Source organism: Salvelinus alpinus, chromosome 27 (assembly GCF_045679555.1).
Source record: "Salvelinus alpinus chromosome 27, SLU_Salpinus.1, whole genome shotgun sequence".
NCBI lineage: Eukaryota > Metazoa > Chordata > Actinopteri > Salmoniformes > Salmonidae > Salvelinus > Salvelinus alpinus.
Window position 1 is genome coordinate 42,263,453 of NC_092112.1, and position 22,357 is coordinate 42,285,809.

The window sequence follows — 22,357 nt, forward strand, 5'->3', positions numbered from 1 at the left end:
ATAGATGAAGCCGGAGCCTCCAAAGTGGCAGAGGCACTAGCTTAACTAAAGTCTTCAAGAGAAAGAATAAACTCTTCTCTTTTAATACAGGATTTGTTCAACAATGCGATTCAGGGGGTGTCTATTCAGAGTATGGATTTTTTGGGGGACTGGCGGGGTCTTTAAGGATCAAGCCTTGTTGCTCACGTTTGTTAGCGAGGGAATCGAAGGATCACGGCTTGTTGCTCACGTTCGTTGAGCGGTTTCCGGGTTTTTCTACAATATTATTCCTCTGTATCCCCCAACTGTTAGTCCCCCTTATTTCCACCTTTTTAAAAGCACCTTGCGTAAACCCATCACCTCATAAAATACCATAAGTAGCCTACTATCTTGCACTGTGCTGAAACATCGATATTTCAGTAAAGCCAAAGAATTCCTATAGCTCACTGATCAATAATTCAAGCCCACTCAAAAATGCCCCCTGAACCTCGAGCACCCCTAGGCTGCTGCTCCCCACCCCTCCATTGGTCCTGTCCAGGAGGACATTGATAGGATGTGAGAGGTGTGGTGGCCATTGCTGCCCTCCATTGTGAGCTGGTGCCTGCAGTACGAGCAGAGCTGCCAGACCAGACACTGATGCGGGTTGACACTGCATCCAGGAAGCGACGAGACTCTTTTCTTTTGCTCTTTTTCTCGCCCCCTAATAAGTTTTTAAAAAAAGGCCTTTTAGTAGACAGGCCCCTCCCTTTTCTCCTTCTCCTTTCCAGCCCTGAACTGGTCCTCGGTCTCACCCTCCTATCCGTGCCTCTCTCCTCTATTCTCACCCTCCTATCCGTGCCTCTCTCCTCTATTCTCACCCTCCTCTCAGAGAAACAGAACTGGGACCAAGATGGACATGGAATCCCTAAAGACATTCCCTCTCTTTTCTCTCCCTCTCAATCTCTTTCTTTCGCTTCCTCATTTAAAATCAAATTCAAGTCGTTAGACAAAGAAGCATTTACGCAACTGAAGCACAAGGCGATGAGAAGAATAAGAAGGCAATAAGACCCTGTAACATATTGAGCCCACTAGCTGCTCCTGAGGCTGACACCCTGCCACATAGTGGGCCCTATTCACCACACCTCAGGCTATGACCACACTCAATATTTAATCTGAGTACCAATCCCTGATCCATTCATAATCCTGAGTCTATTAATCTTATAATACCTATTGTTTACAGGGAGATGCAACAGACTGTCATGTCATTTATTCATCCTAGTGAGAAAGGGAAACTGACAAAGTGGGAAAGTGAGGACTGTTTTTGTCCTCAGACGATGATGTTTTCTGATTCCTTCATACTGTACGTATCAGTGACTATATAACTATTTTTGATTTGTCACCTATGCACGTCTCTCCTTGGCGTTATTGTCACACCTAAAGTGGCACGAAAGAGGAGAGTGACCTGGGAAGGCCTGCGGAAACTGAGAGGTAGTCTACACTTACAGCCCACATCAGGAAGTACTTGAGCCTAAAGGATGTTTGTTGGATAAGAACAAGAGGACTCATGCGTGGGTGTGGGAGGAGTATTATTGGAACGTAATTAATCGATTAATCTCCCTCTCCGATCGCCACAGGAGCACACGGACTACCAATCCCCTTTAATGGAACAGCTAATGACGAGCTCCATTAGTTTAATGTCTGCTTTTATCGTCCTCCTCTTTAGATGACTGCAGCGTTTCATTAGCCATGTCTGACTCATATCTCACTTTAGCAACCCAGAGGAAATTGTGAAGGGATTAATTTTGTGATGGACCCCCTGCTCCATCCCTCCCCCATCCTCCCGTCCTCCCTCCATCTTCATCCGCCTCTCTCTCCCAGCTCCCAGCCAGAGACCCAGGAGGAATAGTCTCTTTGTCGTCCTGCCGTTTTCAGAGTTGAAGAACAAGAGAAGTTTAATCCTCATTGTCCAGGAGACTGGGGGGTTCGCCGGCTGTAAAATGATCCAACTGGCCCTGGCTAATCCTCTCCCTAACCCCCTACCCCCAAGGTCTGAACCCCCCAGCCCCATTCCCAGCTCCAGCCCTATACTCCAGCCCAAGCACCAGCCCCAGTCCTAGCCCTAGTCCCATGATACCACCAAATCGCTCAGATGCACACTCACATAGAGAGAGAGCGAGACCTACACATTGAGAATAGGCCTCTAACAGAAATAGGCCTCTCACACACTCACACAGCACACCCTATTACGTGGGTGTGATGAGGATATGAACGGTTTATCGGTGTATATTTAAGTGGTTTAAGGTAATCACCTGAGCTAATTCTAAGGCCAACACACCAGGGGTATTTATCCTTAGACCCCATTCTGCATACCAAATGGCACCCATTTCCTACGTACTGCACCATTACATTACATTTACATTTAAGTCATTTAGCAGACGCTCTTATCCAGAGCGACTTACAAATTGGTGCATTCACCTTATGACATCCAGTGGAACAGCCACTTTACAATAGTGCATCTAAATCTTTTAAGGGGGGGGGGAGGTGAGAAGGATTACTTTATCCTATCCTAGGTATTCCTTAAAGAGGTGGGGTTTCAGGTGTCTCCGGAAGGTGGTGATTGACTCCGCTGTCCTGGCGTCGTGAGGGAGTTTGTTCCACCATTGGGGGGCCAGAGCAGCGAACAGTTTTGACTGGGCTGAGCGGGAACTGTACTTCCTCAGTGGTAGGGAGGCGAGCAGGCCAGAGGTGGATGAACGCAGTGCCCTTGTTTGGGTGTAGGGCCTGATCAGAGCCTGGAGGTACTGAGGTGCCGTTCCCCTCACAGCTCCGTAGGCAAGCACCATGGTCTTGTAGCGGATGCGAGCTTCAACTGGAAGCCAGTGGAGAGAGCGGAGGAGCGGGGTGACGTGAGAGAACTTGGGAAGGTTGAACACCAGACGGGCTGCGGCGTTCTGGATGAGTTGTAGGGGTTTAATGGCACAGGCAGGGAGCCCAGCCAACAGCGAGTTGCAGTAATCCAGACGGGAGATGACAAGTGCCTGGATTAGGACCTGCGCCGCTTCCTGTGTGAGGCAGGGTCGTACTCTGCGGATGTTGTAGAGCATGAACCTACAGGAACGGGCCACCGCCTTGATGTTAGTTGAGAACGACAGGGTGTTGTCCAGGATCACGCCAAGGTTCTTAGCGCTCTGGGAGGAGGACACAATGGAGTTGTCAACCGTGATGGCGAGATCATGGAACGGGCAGTCCTTCCCCGGGAGGAAGAGCAGCTCCGTCTTGCCGAGGTTCAGCTTGAGGTGGTGATCCGTCATCCACACTGATATGTCTGCCAGACATGCAGAGATGCGATTCGCCACCTGGTCATCAGAAGGGGGAAAGGAGAAGATTAGTTGTGTGTCGTCTGCATAGCAATGATAGGAGAGACCATGTGAGGTTATGACAGAGCCAAGTGACTTGGTGTATAGCGAGAATAGGAGAGGGCCTAGAACAGAGCCCTGGGGGACACCAGTGGTGAGAGCACGTGGTGAGGAGACAGATTCTCGCCACGCCACCTGGTAGGAGCGACCTGTCAGGTAGGACGCAATCCAAGCGTGGGCCGCGCCGGAGATGCCCAACTCGGAGAGGGTGGAGAGGAGGATCTGATGGTTCACAGTATCGAAGGCAGCCGATAGGTCTAGAAGGATGAGAGCAGAGGAGAGAGAGTTAGCTTTAGCAGTGCGGAGCGCCTCCGTGATACAGAGAAGAGCAGTCTCAGTTGAATGACTAGTCTTGAAACCTGACTGATTTGGATCAAGAAGGTCATTCTGAGAGAGATAGCGGGAGAGCTGGCCAAGGACGGCACGTTCAAGAGTTTTGGAGAGAAAAGAAAGAAGGGATACTGGTCTGTAGTTGTTGACATCGGAGGGATCGAGTGTAGGTTTTTTCAGAAGGGGTGCAACTCTCGCTCTCTTGAAGACGGAAGGGACGTAGCCAGCGGTCAGGGATGAGTTGATGAGCGAGGTGAGGTAAGGGAGAAGGTCTCCGGAAATGGTCTGGAGAAGAGAGGAGGGGATAGGGTCAAGCGGGCAGGTTGTTGGGCGGCCGGCCGTCACAAGACGCGAGATTTCATCTGGAGAGAGAGGGGAGAAAGAGGTCAGAGCACAGGGTAGGGCAGTGTGAGCAGAACCAGCGGTGTCGTTTGACTTAGCAAACGAGGATCGGATGTCGTCGACCTTCTTTTCAAAATGGTTGACGAAGTCATCTGCAGAGAGGGAGGAGGGGGGGGAGGGGGAGGAGGATTCAGGAGGGAGGAGAAGGTGGCAAAGAGCTTCCTAGGGTTAGAGGCAGATGCTTGGAATTTAGAGTGGTAGAAAGTGGCTTTAGCAGCAGAGACAGAAGAGGAAAATGTAGAGAGGAGGGAGTGAAAGGATGCCAGGTCCGCAGGGAGGCGAGTTTTCCTCCATTTCCGCTCGGCTGCCCGGAGCCCTGTTCTGTGAGCTCGCAATGAGTCGTCGAGCCACGGAGCGGGAGGGGAGGACCGAGCCGGCCTGGAGGATAGGGGACATAGAGAGTCAAAGGATGCAGAAAGGGAGGAGAGGAGGGTTGAGGAGGCAGAATCAGGAGATAGGTTGGAGAAGGTTTGAGCAGAGGGAAGAGATGATAGGATGGAAGAGGAGAGGGTAGCGGGGGAGAGAGAGCGAAGGTTGGGACGGCGCGATACCATCCGAGTAGGGGCAGTGTGGGAAGTGTTGGATGAGAGCGAGAGGGAAAAGGATACAAGGTAGTGGTCGGAGACTTGGAGGGGAGTTGCAATGAGGTTAGTGGAAGAACAGCATCTAGTAAAGATGAGGTCGAGCGTATTGCCTGCCTTGTGAGTAGGGGGGGAAGGTGAGAGGGTGAGGTCAAAAGAGGAGAGGAGTGGAAAGAAGGAGGCAGAGAGGAATGAGTCAAAGGTAGACGTGGGGAGGTTAAAGTCGCCCAGAACTGTGAGAGGTGAGCCGTCCTCAGGAAAGGAGCTTATCAAGGCATCAAGCTCATTGATGAACTCTCCGAGGGAACCTGGAGGGCGATAAATGATAAGGATGTTAAGCTTGAAAGGGCTGGTAACTGTGACAGCATGGAATTCAAAGGAGGCGATAGACAGATGGGTAAGGGGAGAAAGAGAGAATGACCACTTGGGAGAGATGAGGATCCCGGTGCCACCACCCCGCTGACCAGAAGCTCTCGGGGTGTGCGAGAACACGTGGGCGGACGAAGAGAGAGCAGTAGGAGTAGCAGTGTTATCTGTGGTGATCCATGTTTCCGTCAGTGCCAAGAAGTCGAGGGACTGGAGGGAGGCATAGGCTGAGATGAACTCTGCCTTGTTGGCCGCAGATCGGCAGTTCCAGAGGCTACCGGAGACCTGGAACTCCACGTGGGTCGTGCGCGCTGGGACCACCAGATTAGGGTGGCCGCGGCCACGCGGTGTGGAGCGTTTGTATGGTCTGTGCAGAGAGGAGAGAACAGGGATAGACAGACACATAGTTGACAGGCTACAGAAGAGACTACGCTAATGCAAAGGAGATTGGAATGACAAGTGGACTACGCGTCTCGAATGTTCAGAAAGTTAAGCTTACGTAGCAAGAATCTTATTGACTAAAATGATTAAGATGATACAGTACTGCTGAAGTAGGCTAGCTGGCAGTGGCTCCACTTTTGAACCGAGCCCTGTATATATAGGGAATAGGGTGCCATATGAGACACATCCCATATCTCCCAGGCGAAGTGTGTCTTGTTTACCTGACTGATATGACCGATCTTATGTATCCTCTTTTTGAGATATTAATCTCTTTTTCCCCCCAAGGGAGCCCTGTTTATCTCACAACTAGTTCTACTCCCCTAGGCTGAGAGGAACCTGCCACCATCCTGTCACAAAGAAGCGTGTTATGGGGCTTGGATGTGAGTGTTTGTGTGTAGAGAGAGGGCATTATGCTGCGATAAATCCGGGTTAAGGTCAGTGGGTTGGAGCACAGATTATGGCATGTTTACTGAGTGTATCAACACATCTCTTCTGTTGCCTCTGCAGAATGGGACCAGTAGAGTACCAGTTTGGGATAACGTATAGATAACGTATAGATAACATATGGATCAGAAGATAATGAAGAGGTGAGACAAAGGGAGAAAGAAGACTTCATCTGATTTACTGACATTCAGATCCCTGACAATGAAAACAATCCCCGTGCAATGGTTCTTCCAACTTCCTCATCATAAATAGTACTCCATGATTGCCTGTTTTCTCACCCCCTCTCTCTCGTCGTCTACCGTTTGCCGATTTTTTTCACTAATTTTTTCCAATCTCTCTATTTCTATCCCTCTTTCTCTCTCTCCACTCTTTCTCTCTTTCTTTCTTCCTCTCTCCTCCTTCCTGAGTGACAGCTCAATGGCCGTTTCTCCCAGGCTTATCTGTCCTCAGCAGATGGTTGACTTGGATCACTGTTCATACGCCACGATCTGGAGTGCTGATAAAGACTAGCTGGTATAGAGGGAGTTCACCCTCTCTCTCTCTCTCTCTTTCCGTCTCTCTGCCCCTCTCTTTCTCTGTCTTTCAGCATTCCATCTCTCTCACCCATACCTTCCCTTCCTTTTTCAATCTCACCCTTCTTTCCCCTTCCCCTTCCCACTCACCTCCCCTACTCTCTTTCTCTCCCACCCCATCTTTCTATGTTCCTTCTCTCCCTCCATACTTTCTCCCCATTATCCCTCCATCCATCCCTCCACCTCTGTGCGTGCGTGGAGTCTGGTGCTGAGTGATTGTCTCTCCTCCCTGCTGTGTTGGCGCCCGTCTAAAGAGCCCCGGGACTGTCTCACCGTGAGGGGCCCCTACGCTGCCAGAGCTGCCCACTGCACTCCTCTCCTCCAACCTTCTCTTTTTCATCTCCATATCACCCTTTCTCTCCTCTCCTTTACTTCTCTCTCCTCTACATTTTTTTATATCTCTGTATATTACACCAATCACCCTTCCTCTCCTCACCTCTCATTCCTCTCTTTGTCATCCCCATATCATGCCAATCCCTTTCGCTCCACTTCAATACTGGGTGATATCGCTTCATCCAATCCCTCTCCTTCCTCCTCTCAGTCAAAGCTTGACTCCACAAGATTTGTCAAAAGTTCCCACTGTATATCTCTCTCTGTTTCCAGCCGTTGCAGCGTCTTCTTCTCCTTCCTAGTCTTCCTCACTCATGACCTTGGAACACCAGGAAGGAGATGACGACTGCAACGGACGCTTTGTATTTCAGAGAATGGGATGTGTTGAGGATATCCTGCAGTCCGTTTAGAATAAATACACTGATAAACACAGTCAGTAGTCCTAACCTTACGGAGCCAATCAGTAGTTGAAACAATAACAAGAGAGGCTCCCCACCTCTGTTTTGGTAAAAAAACTGGAGGATGGGGCTGGACAAATGTAACCACTCTCGAATTCATAGACAATGCTACGGATGGACGGACTGACCATCCATGATATCAAAATGATCATTTTAACCAATTATTGTTTAGAAACAAAGGAGTAAAAAAAAATATATTATGGGTTCTGATGGGGTAGGACAGTTGAGCTAAGCTCATGAGGCATTTATAAGTTATATTCTTCAAGAATCAATGGGCACATACCATTCATTTAAAAGTTTTTAGAAAATGATGTAGCAATCGCAGATTGGCGCTTTAATCATTTGATGTGTGTATCACACTTCTTGCAGAATGGGAAGAAGAATGACTGGCCTTCTTTCGTCTACAGCAGCACTTGGGCATGAAAGGGGCGGTTGGAGGACTGGGGGCGATATAGGAGAACACAGCACCTTGTCGGGCAAGAGAGCAACAGACAGGAAAGTTGGCTAAAGCTGAAGGGGACTGGCAACCGGGCAAAGACAGCACAACTGGCTCATCACTAACTAATGCAGCATCAGAAGAAAATATAAAACAGCACCACAGGAAAGATACAGTTGATTCCAGCCAACGTGCCTCCGAATTTGCCAGCTCCAATGCCTCTGTGTTATATGTTGTTTATAAAGCTAGTTGTAGAAACATTCTAGTTCCTTTAACATTTCAAGTTTCTAAGAATAACTCATTTTCATAATCATTTATTCCATCCACTGCAGTCTAAAAGTAAATCCAAAAACCTATTCTAACATTCCTACATTGGGTTGCTGTTACATGTGCGGTGAAATCCTTCCCCAGACACTGAGTTTCTGGGAGCCTGACAGCTCTCTCCACTCCAGGCTCTGAGAGGCCATTTTAATCTGAACGCTGGAATCTGGCAGCCGCTCCCAAGCACCTGCGTCCGTCCAGTCAGTCTGACCCGCTTTTGTTCCGGTCCGACCCCCTAACTTTTCCCCCTTAATTAACCCAACAGAAACTAATTAAACCCGGCTCTCCTGGACCAGGCACCAAACAAAGGGAGAGAAGGAAGGAGGGATGGGAGTGGAGCGGAGCGGAGGGAGAGAAAGAGAGGGGTACGAGCCAACCAGACATTCAGGAGTGGAGAAACAGTAACAGTGGACCCCATTAAGGCCCTCGTACCCCAGGCCCTGGCCCCTGAGACAGACTGGAGGAGGGGGGAGAGAGAGAGAGGGGGGGAAGAGAGAGAGAGAGAGAGAGAGAGAGAGAGAGAGAGAGAGAGAGAGAGAGAGAGAGAGAGAGAGAGAGAGAGAGAGAGAGAGAGAGAGAGAGAGAGAGAGAGAGAGAGAGAGATAGCTATAATGTATTGTTTTCTGGGGAAAGGTGCAGGCTGTTACATGATTGGCCCTCGACTGAAATTAGTAATAGAGGGACAGTGAGGGAGAGTGAGGGGAGGAAAAGTGAGAGAAGGGGAGTGGAAGAGAGGGAGTGACAGAGAGATTGGTTCAGAGTTTGGGAGGAGACATTTTGTTTCCTTTGGGGGAGGCGAGGTGAAGCAAGAGGAGGGGAGGAGAGGGGAAGAGAGTAAAGAAGAGGGGAGGAGAGGAGTTAATGCACTTGGCAGTGGCTGGCGTCTCTAGGCGGAGGAGCCAGGCTCTCTCTGGAGGCTTTGTGTGAAAGGCATTGTTTTTTTAGTTACTGTGCTCTGAACACACAGTTGCTGAAGGAGTGGTGTGCGGAGAGGCTAATTTTGGCCAGCCCATTCAGCATGCAGCCGTGCACAATTGGCCTCTTTAGAGCAGATGATTGTTTTATTTGAAAGGGGGAAGCATACTGCATTCAATCCACCAATCTAACCTCTACACTATACGGTCAGAACATCATGCAGCTTTTACTAGAGAGGAAGAGACCGAATGAGTGAGAGAGACAGGACGACATAGTGGGAAAGATGGAGAAGGAGTGACACAGGCAAATAGATAGAGATTGTGGTTAGTTGTACTATCTGTGGCCCTGCTCTTTTAGCCCAGTCCCAGTCTGCTAAGTGATAGAGAAGGTAATTAAGGGCAGGCTGTTGAAGTAGATAGGCCTGGAAAGGAGATTTAAAGAGGGGAACTGATTGTGCATGTCTGATTCCAGCTCTTCAGAGAGTTCTCAGCCCCAAGGCTTATAGCTTTCAAAGGGTGGGTTCTCTCTGTCTCCCTCTCTCTCCCTTGCTTTCTGTTTTCTGGTCCAAATCAAACACACTTTATTCATACTCATTACAGTACAAGCATGACACACACACGGCCGCATGCACGTGCACACACACACACACACACACACCCTGAAACGTGAGGGTTGGTGAGATAGGAAATATGACCGCGGGCCACAGAGACACTTATAGTCCTCTTTAAAGCAATGGCCTCTTGTAATGAAATCAATTTACAGGGGTAAATAAAAATCAAGTGTGGTTGAGAGAAAGAGGGGGGGGGGGGGGAGGCATTCTTCAAACCTCATCTCCTAGTGACACATCACAGCTTAATCATGTCAACACTTTGAAACAAAGTTAATCAGTTCCACAATTTCAAATCCAATCGGTGTTTACCTTCATCAATGGTTGCTGTGAGATCTCTTCAACTATGATGAGAGATGTGCTGAGCCTCACAACGAGCAGCAAGGAGAGTTTGTGGTATCACGGCTGTCCGTTGTGCCTGGGGATGTGGAGATATGCGTTGGTCATCGTAGTGCCGTCCATCATCTATCCCCACACACAGAGAAACTCTGAGCCTGATACACGACCACTGGATGTAGAAACTGGAGAGCGCTTCAGATAGGACTTGACAAAGTTATAGAGCAACACTGCCACCTGTCTTTAAGAGAGCATTACACAACCCAGTTAGTGCACGCATGTGTGTGTGTGTGTGTGTGTGTGCGCGCGTCAGAGTCGGGATCAACTCTATCTAATTTCCAGTCAATTCTGGAGTTGAATTGCTTTCATGTGGAGAATTCCATGTCCAATTCATCTGACAGGAATTCAACTGAATGGGGTGGAACTCTGGGGAGACAGAGTGTGTGTGTGTGTATTTACATCATAATCTGGTGAACCCTTATCCAGCCTCTCCAGTGCATCTAATCTCCTCCACCTGCTCAAACACCCAAACAGTCCTGGCCACAACCCCCCCCACACACACACTTAACCCCAAACACACACATCCCCCTCTGGGTGGAGTCTCGCTTCCCAGCTTCCCCCTTATCACCCTCAACGGGGAGAGCTCCACCTCCCTCTGATGCCCAGTTGGGCACTGCCACCCCCTCACTGTGCTCCAGCTGGAGCGTGTACCCCCTGCCCTGTAACCTCCAGCATCGCTGCCCCCCACTCTTTACTTCCTACCCTCTGTGCCCCGTCTGCTGCCTACCATTGCCAAGGGCTTCCCCAGTGTTAGGGATCAGACAGTGTGTGTATATACAATCACTATCTGTCCATGTCTCCATGAAAATAATATTGCAAGCAGTTGTTATACCGGTTAACGTATTTGCAGAGATATCAGTTTTATTTACATTTTTGTACCTTAATCAAATCCATGACGTCCCATTGAGGTAAAAATACGTGTTTGTCAAGGGAGACCTGGCCAATGAGACCAGTATTTCTCTCTCTCCATTACACACACACTTGACATTACTTCATCAATTAGCACTGCATAATACTTTGCGAGAAATTAGACAATCGCACCATATTTCAACGCACATAACAGTAGCACCCTCTGCTGGCAAGCGAGTATATGGGCTCTGGAAGTAGGCCTGCTTACGTTCATGAACTTGACTTGAAAAAAATATATCGAAATTATTGGTTATTTATCTGGTCACTATTTAATTTGTTATTTTGTCATTTATTTGGAATAGCCAGTCCACCTAGTAACTTCCAAAGCTTTGCAGAGGTTTCAATTGTATATTTATGACGAAAACAGCGGGCTCCAGTTATTCCAGATAATGCATTGATTTAAAATAATGTGCGATCTACGGTGATGCTTGCGAGAGCTGTGAAAACCTCACATTTTTATGATCAAAGATTATCTATTAAATTGCCAATATAGTCAGGTGACCGCTCTAACAACGGAAATACATGTCCTCAAAGATGGAAGGCAAGCGGGAGTCGGCGAGATCAGATCTACCATTCTAGCCAATGAGAGGGCGGATACTCGTGTGAACAACAGGCACAAACCGTTTTTCTCAAAGTTGCCGGAATGCCACGTGCATCCACTTATGTTAGTACATTTATAACAGCCTAAACATTTCGAAACTTCTATGTAATCAAATAAGCATCACGTAATTCGACACTATAATAGGCCTCCATACAAAAAACCACTTGGTCTGCTTCTCTCAACCGCCCAGACTTTGGGCGGAATCCTCTCCGTTATGAATTGGTCCAGGCAATCGTCGGGACTTCCCAACTATGACGTTACCTTCTTCTTCGATGGGGTTTAACGGCATTTGGCATCCAATATTAACGGTGCATTACCGCCATCATCTGGACGGGTTATTGAATAAGAAACAACAAAAACATTGTGGGAAAGGGGGGAAACGACATCATGCAAAATGAAACACTTCAACTAACAAAACCCATTCCACTTCTTCAATCACAGTCCACTACACAATACATCCATACACAGGCTCAGGGGCCTGTGATGGTGGAACGTCCACCGACAGGATTTCCAATTTTGGAATACACTTCTTCTCCGCTTGTGCCGTACAGTTTATGACCATTGCAATAAATAATACAAAGTCCACATTTTAAACATGTAGCATTTCACTCTCCCTCAGTTGACGAGAAACCTTCACTGGTCGTGGTGGCTCTACTACCATTGCTTCTTCTCCGCCACTCATTCCTTCCACTCTTCTCACCGCCTCCAGATAGGAGACACGCTGGACACTCCTTACTCTTGCCTTCTCATTCTCCTTCACCCTAACAGGGCACTCCAGGAATTCAGGCACATGTTCACCTCCACAGTTGTGTAACAGTATAACTTTAGTACGTCCCCTCGCCCCTACACGGGCGCGAACCAGGGACCCTCTGCACACATCAACAACTGACACCCACGAAGCATCGTTACCCATCGCTCCACAAAAGCCGCGGCCCTTGCAGAGCAAGGGGCAACACTACATATTGGTTTCAGAGCAAGTGACGTAACTGATTGAAATGCTACTAGCGCGTACCCGCTAACTAGCTAGCCATTTCACATCCGTTACACTCACCCCCCTTTCAACCTCCTCCTTTTCCGCAGCAACCAGTGATCCGGGTCAACAGCATCAATGTAACAGTATAACTTTAAACCGTCCCCTCGCCCCGACCCGGGCGCGAACCAGGGACCTTCTGCACACATCAACAACGGTCGCCCACGAAGCATCGTTACCCATCGCTCCACAAAAGCCACGGCCCTTGCAGAGCAAGGGGCAACACTACATATTGGTTTCAGAGCAAGTGACGTAACTGATTGAAATGCTACTAGCGCGTACCCGCTAACTAGCTAGCCATTTCACATCCGTTACAGTTGCAGCATTTCACTTAATCTGGCATATGATTTCCCTTCTGCACACATGTGACACATGACCAAATATTTTACATTTATGACACTTAAGGGGCTTGCGCACAAAAGCTCTTAAAGCGTATCTGATGAATTCTAACTTTATATGAAAATGGGAGACTTTATCAAAGAACAGTAGCATGGATGAAGTTCATTTATTTTTTTCCATCCACCATACAGGTCAGTCGACGTGCACCAACCACTCCATCAATGTCTTCAGTTATGTCCTCTGCCTTTATTTCTTGCGCCACCCAATAAATAACCCCCTTGATAGGCGCCCTGCTACGAAAATCCACACAGGAAACATTTATACTCCGATATCTTTTTGAGTCTTAAAACACGCTTCTTCTGCTCCGTAGACACACAAAAAACATAATTAGATCACTTTTTGTGACTCTCACCGACTCCACACTTTCTTCCAACACATTCCAGATTTTCCTCGAGACCTTAAACAGATTTCCCAAGTAGCATTGATCCGAAATCCTCACTCTGACTAAAAATGAGGTCTAGTGGTTTCCTGTTTTCCGCCACAGCTTTACTTCTCTTGTTTCCCTTTTTATTCGCCACTGTAACCCACTTATTCTCACTTTCTGTACTATTAGCTTCAAATCAAATCACATTGTATTTGTCACATGCGCCGAGTACAACAGGTGTAGACCTTTACAGTGAAATGCTTACTTACAAGCCCTTAAACCAACAATGCAGGTTAAAAAAGTGTTAAGTAAAAAATAGATAAGTAAAAATACAACTAAAAAATAATTAAAGAGCAGCAGTAAAATAACAGTAGCGAGGCTATATACAGGCGAGACCTGTACAGAGTCAATGTGCAGGGGCACAGGTTAGTCGAGGTAAATCCGGTAATATGTACATGTAGGTAGAGTTAAAGTGACTATGCATAGATAATAACCAGATAGTAGCAGCAGTATAAAAGAGGGGGTGGGGGGACAATGCAAATAGTCTGGGTAGCCATTTGATTAGCTGTTCAGGAGTCTTATGGCTTGGGGGTAGAAGCTGTTAAGAAGCCTTTTGGTCCTAGGCTTGGCACTCAGGTACCGCTTGCCATGTGGTAGCAGAGAGAACAGTCTATGACAATGGTGGCTGGAGTCTTTGACAATTTTTAGGGCCTTCTGACACCACCTGGTATAGAGGTCCTGGATAGCAGGAAGCTTCGCCCCAGTGATGTACTGGGCCATACGCACTACTCTCTGTAGTGCCTTGCAGTCGGAGGCCCGAGCAGTTGCCATACCAGGCAGTGATGCAACCGGTCACGGATGCTCTCGATGGTGCAGCTGTAGAACGTTTTGAGGATCTGAGGACCTATGCCAAATCTTTTCAGATTCTCTAGCAGTTTCAAACAAAACCTCCGTTTCCACCATCTGCTATCTGAGGCAGCACTGTCTTCTGACGTTACCCCATTAAAGTTGACATTTAAAATGGTTAAGTTTACGGTTATGGTTAAGGTCAGGGTTCAGGGCATGAACGCCCCAGGGATCCCAGATAGCACTAACCGTTATGATTCCCATGACTGTCGTAAAGCACCACCCTCTTTCAGCTGCAATGGCATTTACTGCGACAGTACTTTCCGGCAGCGGTGAAACCGAGGAGAAAGCAAAGATAGGCGTCGGAAGTAAAACAGAAATTCGGATTTGCACAATTATTTGCACAATTATCGCATAAGGGAAGTGAGCTTCGTTTATAAACCCTTTCACCTTGTAGATGAAACTTTATTTAGCGTTTTTTTTTAAACGTGTATCGCCCCCTTGATGAAGTGGGATGGCTGCAGTGCCGACTGGGCCTAGCAGCGCATTGCCAGCATCCCCGGCTGAAATTATTCCCTTCCCCGGGGATGGGAGTGTCGAACATGGGCAAGGGGAGCAGTCCGGCTGCGGTCGGGAGGGCTCTGTAGCCTCTGGGGCAAGACAGGAGCAGCAGGTCAGCGAGGACAAACGGTCAAGTCAGAAAAAACAGAAAAACATGCTATCCCATGCTAACCCGGCTGCGCTACACCTCAAAACGCAAGCCCTGCAAGAACAGAAAATGAACGGCTTGGTCAGTCTGTCGGAAAATCGACCCACAAATCTGAGAACGTCCACGGAGTACTGTGACAACAGCAGTTTTGGAGACGACCCGAGCGACAAAAACAATAGCGACCATTGCTGCCAACATGAGGACCACAGTCCGTGTTCGAAAGGCAGCCACCCTCACTTGAACAACAATAGCATGAACGGTATGCTGACTATCACAAGAACTGAGGCTATCCAAAGCCACCCTGTAACGGGAGACAGCCCCGGTGGTAACGTTAGGAAAGGGGAATGCGACCCCACGGAAGCCCCTCGTCCACCGAGCCAGCAGTCCCTAGACTGCGAAGGCCCCGGTGAGCCCCGGGCTGGAGTAGAGAGTGAACCCGACGCCTCATACCAGCCGCCGGTGTCAGAACTAGCGAGGCTGGATTTGAACTGTTCGCCTTGCCGAGGAGAGGAAGAGAGCCAGGGGATTCATTATGTCCGCTACGAATCCGAGTTACAGATGCCAGGAATCATGAGGTTGATCACCAAGGACTTATCTGAGCCCTATTCCATTTATACCTATAGGTACTTCATCCACAACTGGCCGCAGCTCTGCTTTCTGGTGAGTATGACATCATCAGTTATTGGATTTATACAGCACTTTTCTAGCAACTAAGGTACTCAAAGCGCTTTATGTAGTAAGGGGAAACTCACCTCATCCACCACCAATGTGCAGCAACCACCTGAGTAATGCACTGTGACCACTTTTGTGTGTGAACGCTCACCATACATCAGGTGGAGAGGTGAGGAGTGATATATGGCAATTAGGAATGGGGCCAGGTTGGGAATTTAGCCATGACACAGGGTTTAAGAGCCCTACTCTTAAGATAAGTGCCATGGGAATTATTTTTACCACAGAGAGTCAGGACACCTGTTTAACGTCCCATCAGAAAGACTGCACCCTTCGCAGGGCAATGTCCCCTTCACTGCCCGGTGGGCATTGGGATCTCCTTAGACCAGAGGGAAGAGTGCCCCCTGCTGGCCCTCCAACATCACTTCCAGTAGCATCGTGTCTCCCATCCAGGGACCAACCCTGCTTCGCTTCAGAGGCAAGCCAGCAGTGGTATGCAGGGTGGTATGCTGCTGACATGACACTATTTATAGCCCTCAAACTCAACTCTGGACCACTGCATTTTTTTCATTGTTCCCTTCTAATCAGGAACTGATTAAGACCTGCGACACCAGGTGTGTGCAAATCATTATCAGGTTGAACAGAAAGCCAGCAGGCTCCGGACCTCGTAGGGTAAGAGTTGAATTCACCTGATCTATAGTAAAACACCTTCATGACTTGACTTAGGTGTGGTTGGGCAACATTAGCTAAATAAACAGGCCAGTAGTGTCCCATAGCACAGTTCTGATGTAGGCCTATTGTTACTACGTCTGCTTCTATTGTGTTATTATCCTGTCGGTCTGTAATCTAATCCTGCTCATTCGACATTCCTAAAGTTCCAGGTAAGTTGTAGGCTTCTCTTTAGGTGGATCCAGACAAGTGTCATATAGGCTAACTGAGAAGAGTAGTCCTTTCTCCTTGGTGTGTTATCTGACAGTGAAACTTGAGTTTGTTTTTAGGTTGGACTAAAAGGGCTGGTGGGTTAGGCCTAGGGTTGGTTCGGGTGCGACTTCTAGTGTAAACGTGCACTATATTTAATAATCTCAAGGTGTGTCACACAGCTACAGTTGAACATGATGTGGCACGTATGTACACACACACAAATCCCATTTGACAGCCTTGGGACTCCTTATAAATAGTGTTGGAGCCTCCGATGCTTTCTGACTGTGAAACACTTGTTTCATGTCTCTTTCAAGTAATTCACTTTTCTAGTCTTGTTTAATGTGTTTTCATTTGGTGTTTTGAGTTGAACTCTTGGATAATTCGAAAGCATTTTAGGTCCACAAATTCAGAAATGTGTTGTTGATCTGTCTCCCTCTCCATAGAGGAATTAGCCATTGTCATCATTGTAAACCATGCTCATTTATATTCAGCATGATTTCTCAGTCTACTGCCGTCAGTGAACTCTAGGAAGGAGGAAGTGCCATGTGCAGTGTAATCAAACCTAGAGGTCAGGGTAGATGTGTTCTGGATGCTTATTGGCTAGAAGCATAGGTTTTGTTGGGTCAAAAGAAAGCTTTAAAAACTTTAGGTTAGACACAGCACAAACATGTTTGTTAATTTCCAGGCCATGGTGGAGCAGGAGTGCGTGGGGGGCATTGTGTGCAAGCTGGACATGCACAAGAAGATGTTTCGTCGTGGCTACATCGCCATGCTGGCTGTGGACTCCAAACACCGGAGGAAAAGCATTGGTGAGAACGGGCGCACTCTTTGTCGTTTTCTCCTGACAACCGATCACATCTTATTAATAACAGTCATTTTCGCAATAATACTTTAAAACATTTTTTTTATATCTCAAAGTGCTTTATCAATTCAATTTTCTCTCTGCAAACTTCTACATGTGCAATCCCACTGAAGTAATTGTCTATGTTTTTTCAGGTACTAACCTAGTGAAGAAGGCCATCTATGCCATGGTAGAGGGGGACTGTGATGAGGTAAGAAGAGTGGTACTGGTTGTAATGGTGATGTCCCAAGGCCCTGTTGTCCATCTGGGTCCTTCACTCAGTTAGTGGCCCTGACTGCACTGATGCTGATGGATTAAAGGCACACACTTGGATTCAAACCACCACAAAGCGGTCACCTGCCACTTTTTTCGTGAACAGCTGAGTGATGGGGGAGTTTATCTAAGCTTATTAGGCATTTATAAGTTATTCTTCAATAATCATTGACTATAGCTATGCGTTCATTTTAAAGTCCAAAAATGTATGTAGAAATACTAGATTACCCATTTTTTTATTTCACCTTTATTTAACCAGGTAGGCTAGTTCAGAACAAGTTCTCATTTACAACTGCGACCTGGCCAAGATAAAGCATAGCAGTGTGAACAGACAACAACACAGAGTTACACATGGAGTAAACAATAAACAAGTCAATAACACAGTAGGGGGGGAAAATGAGTCTATATACATTGTGTGCAAAAGGCTTGAGGAGGTAGGCAATAAATAGGCCACAGGAGCGAATAATTACAATTTAGCAGATTAACACTGGAGTGATAAATCATCAGATGATCATGTGCAAGTAGAGATACTGGTGTGCAAAAGAGCAGAAAAGTAAATAAATAAAAACAGTAAGGGGATGAGGTAGGTAAATTGGGTGGGCTGTTTACAGATGGACTATGTACAGCTGCAGCGATCGGTTAGCTGCTCAGATAGCAGATGTTTAAAGTTGGTGAGGGAAATAAAAGTCTCCAACTTCAGCGATTTTTGCAATTCGTTCCAGTCACAAGCAGCAGAGAACTGGAAGGAAAGGCGGCCAATTGAGGTGTTGGCTTTTGGGATGATCAGTGAGATATACCTGCTGGAGCGCGTGCTACGGGTGGGTGTTGTTATCGTGAACTGAGATAAGGCGGAGCTTTACCTAGCATGGACTTATAGATGACCTGGAGCCAGTGGGTCTGGCGACGAATATGTAGCGAGGGCCAACCGACTAGAGCATACAGGTCGCAGTGGTGGGTGGTATAAGGTGTTTTAGTAACAAAACAGATGGCACTATGATAAACTGCATCTAGTTTGCCGAGTAGAGTATTGGAAGCTATTTTGTAGATGACATCACCGAAGTCGAGGATCGGTAGGATAGTCAGTTTTACTAGGGTAAGTTTGGCGGCGTGAGTGAAGGAGGCTTTGTTGCGAAATAGAAAGCCGATTCTTGATTTGATTTTGGATTGGAGATGTTTAATATGAGTCTGGAAGGAGAGTTTACAGTATATATATAGTATATATTTAACCTGATATTGTATATCCAGACAAGATGGGACTCAAGTATCGAGAGAAAAAAAATGCTCAACAGCTCTAGTGAATGCAATGAATAGAATAGAAAAATAACTTGTGCACCTCTTTCTTATAAAATTCACACAAAACATTTTTTTTATGGTTAATGTTGTTTCTCTTATGACAAAAACAAACAAAGAAAAATGATCCAAACACTGCTTGTATTGCTTCAGCTCTGACAAGCTCTATTTCCTTCTCTCAGGTGGTTCTTGAGACTGAGATCACTAACAAGTCAGCTCTGAAGCTGTATGAGAACCTGGGTTTCGTCCGAGACAAGCGGCTCTTCAGATATTACCTGAACGGTGTGGATGCGCTGAGGCTCAAACTCTGGCTCCGCTAGAGAGAGGAGGATGACAGGTGCTGCCCTCTTACTGAACCAACTCCACAGTCTCAGTCACACACATACACCCTTATGCACATGCACGCATATTCACATACATATGCATACACATAGGCACACGCACACTACCCCATCAGACATACACCCCTCCTTTTTTGATCCTCGACATCTTGGATACTGGCTCTTTGGTCAAGGCTGCACTGAAAGGACAGACAGACAGAAATCCCACCAAATGTTTTTATGACGAGACACCTGCCGCCTTAGCTGTAGGACCCTGTGAGAGGGGGGAGGGATGTGTGATGTGGTCTGATGACCTTTAGCCTCTAAACTTTGACCCCCCTCAACGGAGCAGTGTGTGAGGCATGAGGTCAAGTCAGTACCCACAAACCCCCGGAGGGCAACTCATCACGTTGAGTCATCTACCAGAATGCAGGGAAGAAGAAGAAGTGGAAAAAAAAGAATAAACGGAGGATGAAAATAAGGAAGTGGGGGGGGCAGACTCAAGAAAGTTTTTTTTGTGTTTCTTTTTTTAATCTCATGAGTCAACAGGGGGTTGGAAAAGCTATAGTGTGTGTGTGTGATTTTTGCCTAGTGGATTTGGAAAAGTGAGTGTTCAGGCTATTTCTTGTATGCACGTGTAAGGGATGTGGTTGGTGTGACTGGGTGTGAGTGTTTTGTGAAGTTGTGTAGTGCTTGGTGGGAATCCTGAGTTATGTGTGTTGGTGTGTGTTTCTCCCCCTGTCTGTGTTTTTGTTGCCCCCTACGGTGTGAGATGATCACGCCGATGGCTTTGCTTGCTGTTCAGTTTTCACCCCCAGACAAAGAGCTGGAGCCTGTAAAGATATGCATGCATTCATTTTAACACAAGTGGCGGGATGAGTGTGTGTTGGATAACACTGAGCATTGCCCAGTTCCGAACAGAACCATAGTCCTAACTCCTAGGCACGTGTAGATCTGAAAGGACTGGATAGGTGTAAGCAGTATGGTGCAAATTCTTCCTGGCCTATCAGAGGGCAAGGTGGAGCTATAACCATTTTAGTCATTCCTATCCAATCATTTTAGAAATATATGAAGTGCTTAGTGGAGGAGGGGCGGTTTTGAGATTGGGTCTTTTTGCAGATCAAAGCAAATTTCCACCAAATGCACTTCCAGCCACGAACACTTCTGAATAACCTTTAGAAGGAGACAATTCAGTTTAAATTCAAAATAGTTATTGACAAAGGAGTCGTTTTAGGTGTGGGAGGGGAAACTATTCCATTATTGCAGTTTGTTCATTCAGATTCCTCCTAACTTGTAGACTCGATCCAAGTACCACTCTGTCTTTCAATCAATCTTCGTCACAGTTGTCTGTCTGAATGAACCCCATCCAGAGCACTAGAGTCCTGTTTCAGCATGGCAAAGTGTCAGGCTGGAATAGTAATATTAAAAATGTTAGACTCCTGTTGGCTTCGCTGTGTGTTTTGAGTATGCTCATCTTTGGTTCACCTCTGGTAAAAGAGGGCAGAAGTATTGTTAGCAGTTTTCCTATCAGCAATTTGCTGAGTTTGTTTAGACTCCTTACTATACACTCTTACACCCGCTCACTTTCCCTTTGTGTCCAAGCCTTGTGTGCACTTCCCAGGGACCAGACTCTGATGCAGATCACTCCCCAGTAACATTTTAGATCTCCACTGTCCTCCTGGGAAAGACTAACGCACCAGGCGTTTCCTATCCACTCGAATTATGGCAAAGAAAATATGCATTTGTGGCTGCTTTTTTTTTTTTTAAATGAAAAAAATATATATACATTGTTTTTTTCTTCCCAGAGTAAATGAACAAAGGTCAGATGCACTTTGTTTGGCTATTGCTGCAGTGAGCATGTGCGTGTGAAAGAGGTACGTGTGTTTTGACAGATTGGTGTGGAATGGGTTCTGTTCAGACTCCCACTTCGCCCATTCCCATTTAAGTCCTCTACAGTATAGTGAAGACACGGACCCCGGGCGCTAGTACTGAGCCGCAGTAGGAACTGAAGAGCTGAATCATGTCCTAGCAGAGACACTACTGCTCTGTACCGCTGAGCTGGGATTGCTGTCACAAAGGCCAAGAGGGAGCAGCTATCTGGTATCTACCCATGATGTGTTCTATGGTATACGTTGACATACACAAGTCATTTTGGGCCTGGTTTGCTCAGTGTTTGCATCTGCTTTTTTACATCTGGTATAAAAACATGCGAACAGTTAGGAACTGTTACCCGAGGTCTTTGTCGAAATGGGCCGGTCTGCTATTCAACTGGCTACGATTGCAGAATGGGAAGTAAGAAAGGATGTAAACCGACGGACTAACCACCCACACGTCAGCTTGTGTGTGTTACAAATTACGGATCAGATTTTTTTTTTCATTTTTAATTGCAGATTTATATACGAGTGTTGGTTCTCTATTGATTTGACATTTGAGAGCAACTTTTTGTGAATTGTGTTTTTTGAGGGATTTGATTGACTGGGTTTTCTGTTTCTTTTTCTCTGCTCATTTATTTTGACCGATCCAGAGGTGTATATTGGACAGCGATGACATCATTAGAGGTCGAGAAGCACAGATGGGAGCTAGGTTAACTGTTCCATAGCGAAACTGCTTCGAACTGTTCCCATGGCACTCCATTTGGCTCCCTGTGTAGAATCGTGACTCTTTCTGACATCACTCTGATCCTGTTTTATTCTAGAGGTGTGAGGCTCGCTCCTGTCCTATTTTCAAATGAAATGGGTCTTTTTAATTTGGTCTGACCCTCGCTCCTCATTCTCACGGAATGGGTCTTTTTATTTCACCCCTACATTTTAACATTGTTAACCCCTGGCAGTGCCAGTAGGAACCGTGGGCATTCTAGCATTCCGTGATAGACCAGACCGCTCCGCTTTGACCATCAACACCAGAGGTCTGTTCAGGAGGGTGCCCTTTTACAGAAGGCTCATATAAATGTTTTGTCTAGAACCAATCTGATTCTCGGTCTTGTAGAACTGGGAATTGTGTCTGCTCTATTCATTACATTTCTAGCTGCAACGTTCTGAATGTTGCACCTCATTGAATGAACTCCAGTTGAAGGGCTTCCTCGGCAGTCTGTCATTGGTCATTTCTATAGTCCTTGATATATCTATTTAATGTACATCTAATGCTCTGGTCTGTTTCGACAAAGGAGTGGTCTAAAGAAGAAACGGACGCTTCCAGACTAGCTGATACCTTCC

At 46.9% G+C, this 22,357-nt stretch overlaps 1 protein-coding gene across 2 annotated transcripts; it reads left to right on the forward strand.

The window, feature by feature from the left end:
* The first annotated feature begins 14,419 nt into the window (after positions 1-14,419).
* On the forward strand, positions 14,420-20,586 carry LOC139556592 (N-alpha-acetyltransferase 30-like). 2 transcript variants are annotated; one of them, XM_071370729.1, is made up of 5 exons: positions 14,422-15,491; positions 16,089-16,172; positions 17,107-17,230; positions 17,418-17,473; positions 19,008-20,586. In XM_071370729.1, exons 1-5 carry the CDS (start codon positions 14,637-14,639, stop codon positions 19,143-19,145), a joined length of 1,257 nt encoding a protein of 418 aa, XP_071226830.1. In that variant the 5' UTR covers positions 14,422-14,636; the 3' UTR covers positions 19,146-20,586. The 2 variants fall into 2 exon arrangements, with proteins under 2 accessions (XP_071226831.1, XP_071226830.1); XM_071370730.1 differs by lacking the exon at positions 16,089-16,172 and having other exon boundaries at positions 14,420-15,491.
* Positions 20,587-22,357: the final 1,771 nt, after the last annotated feature.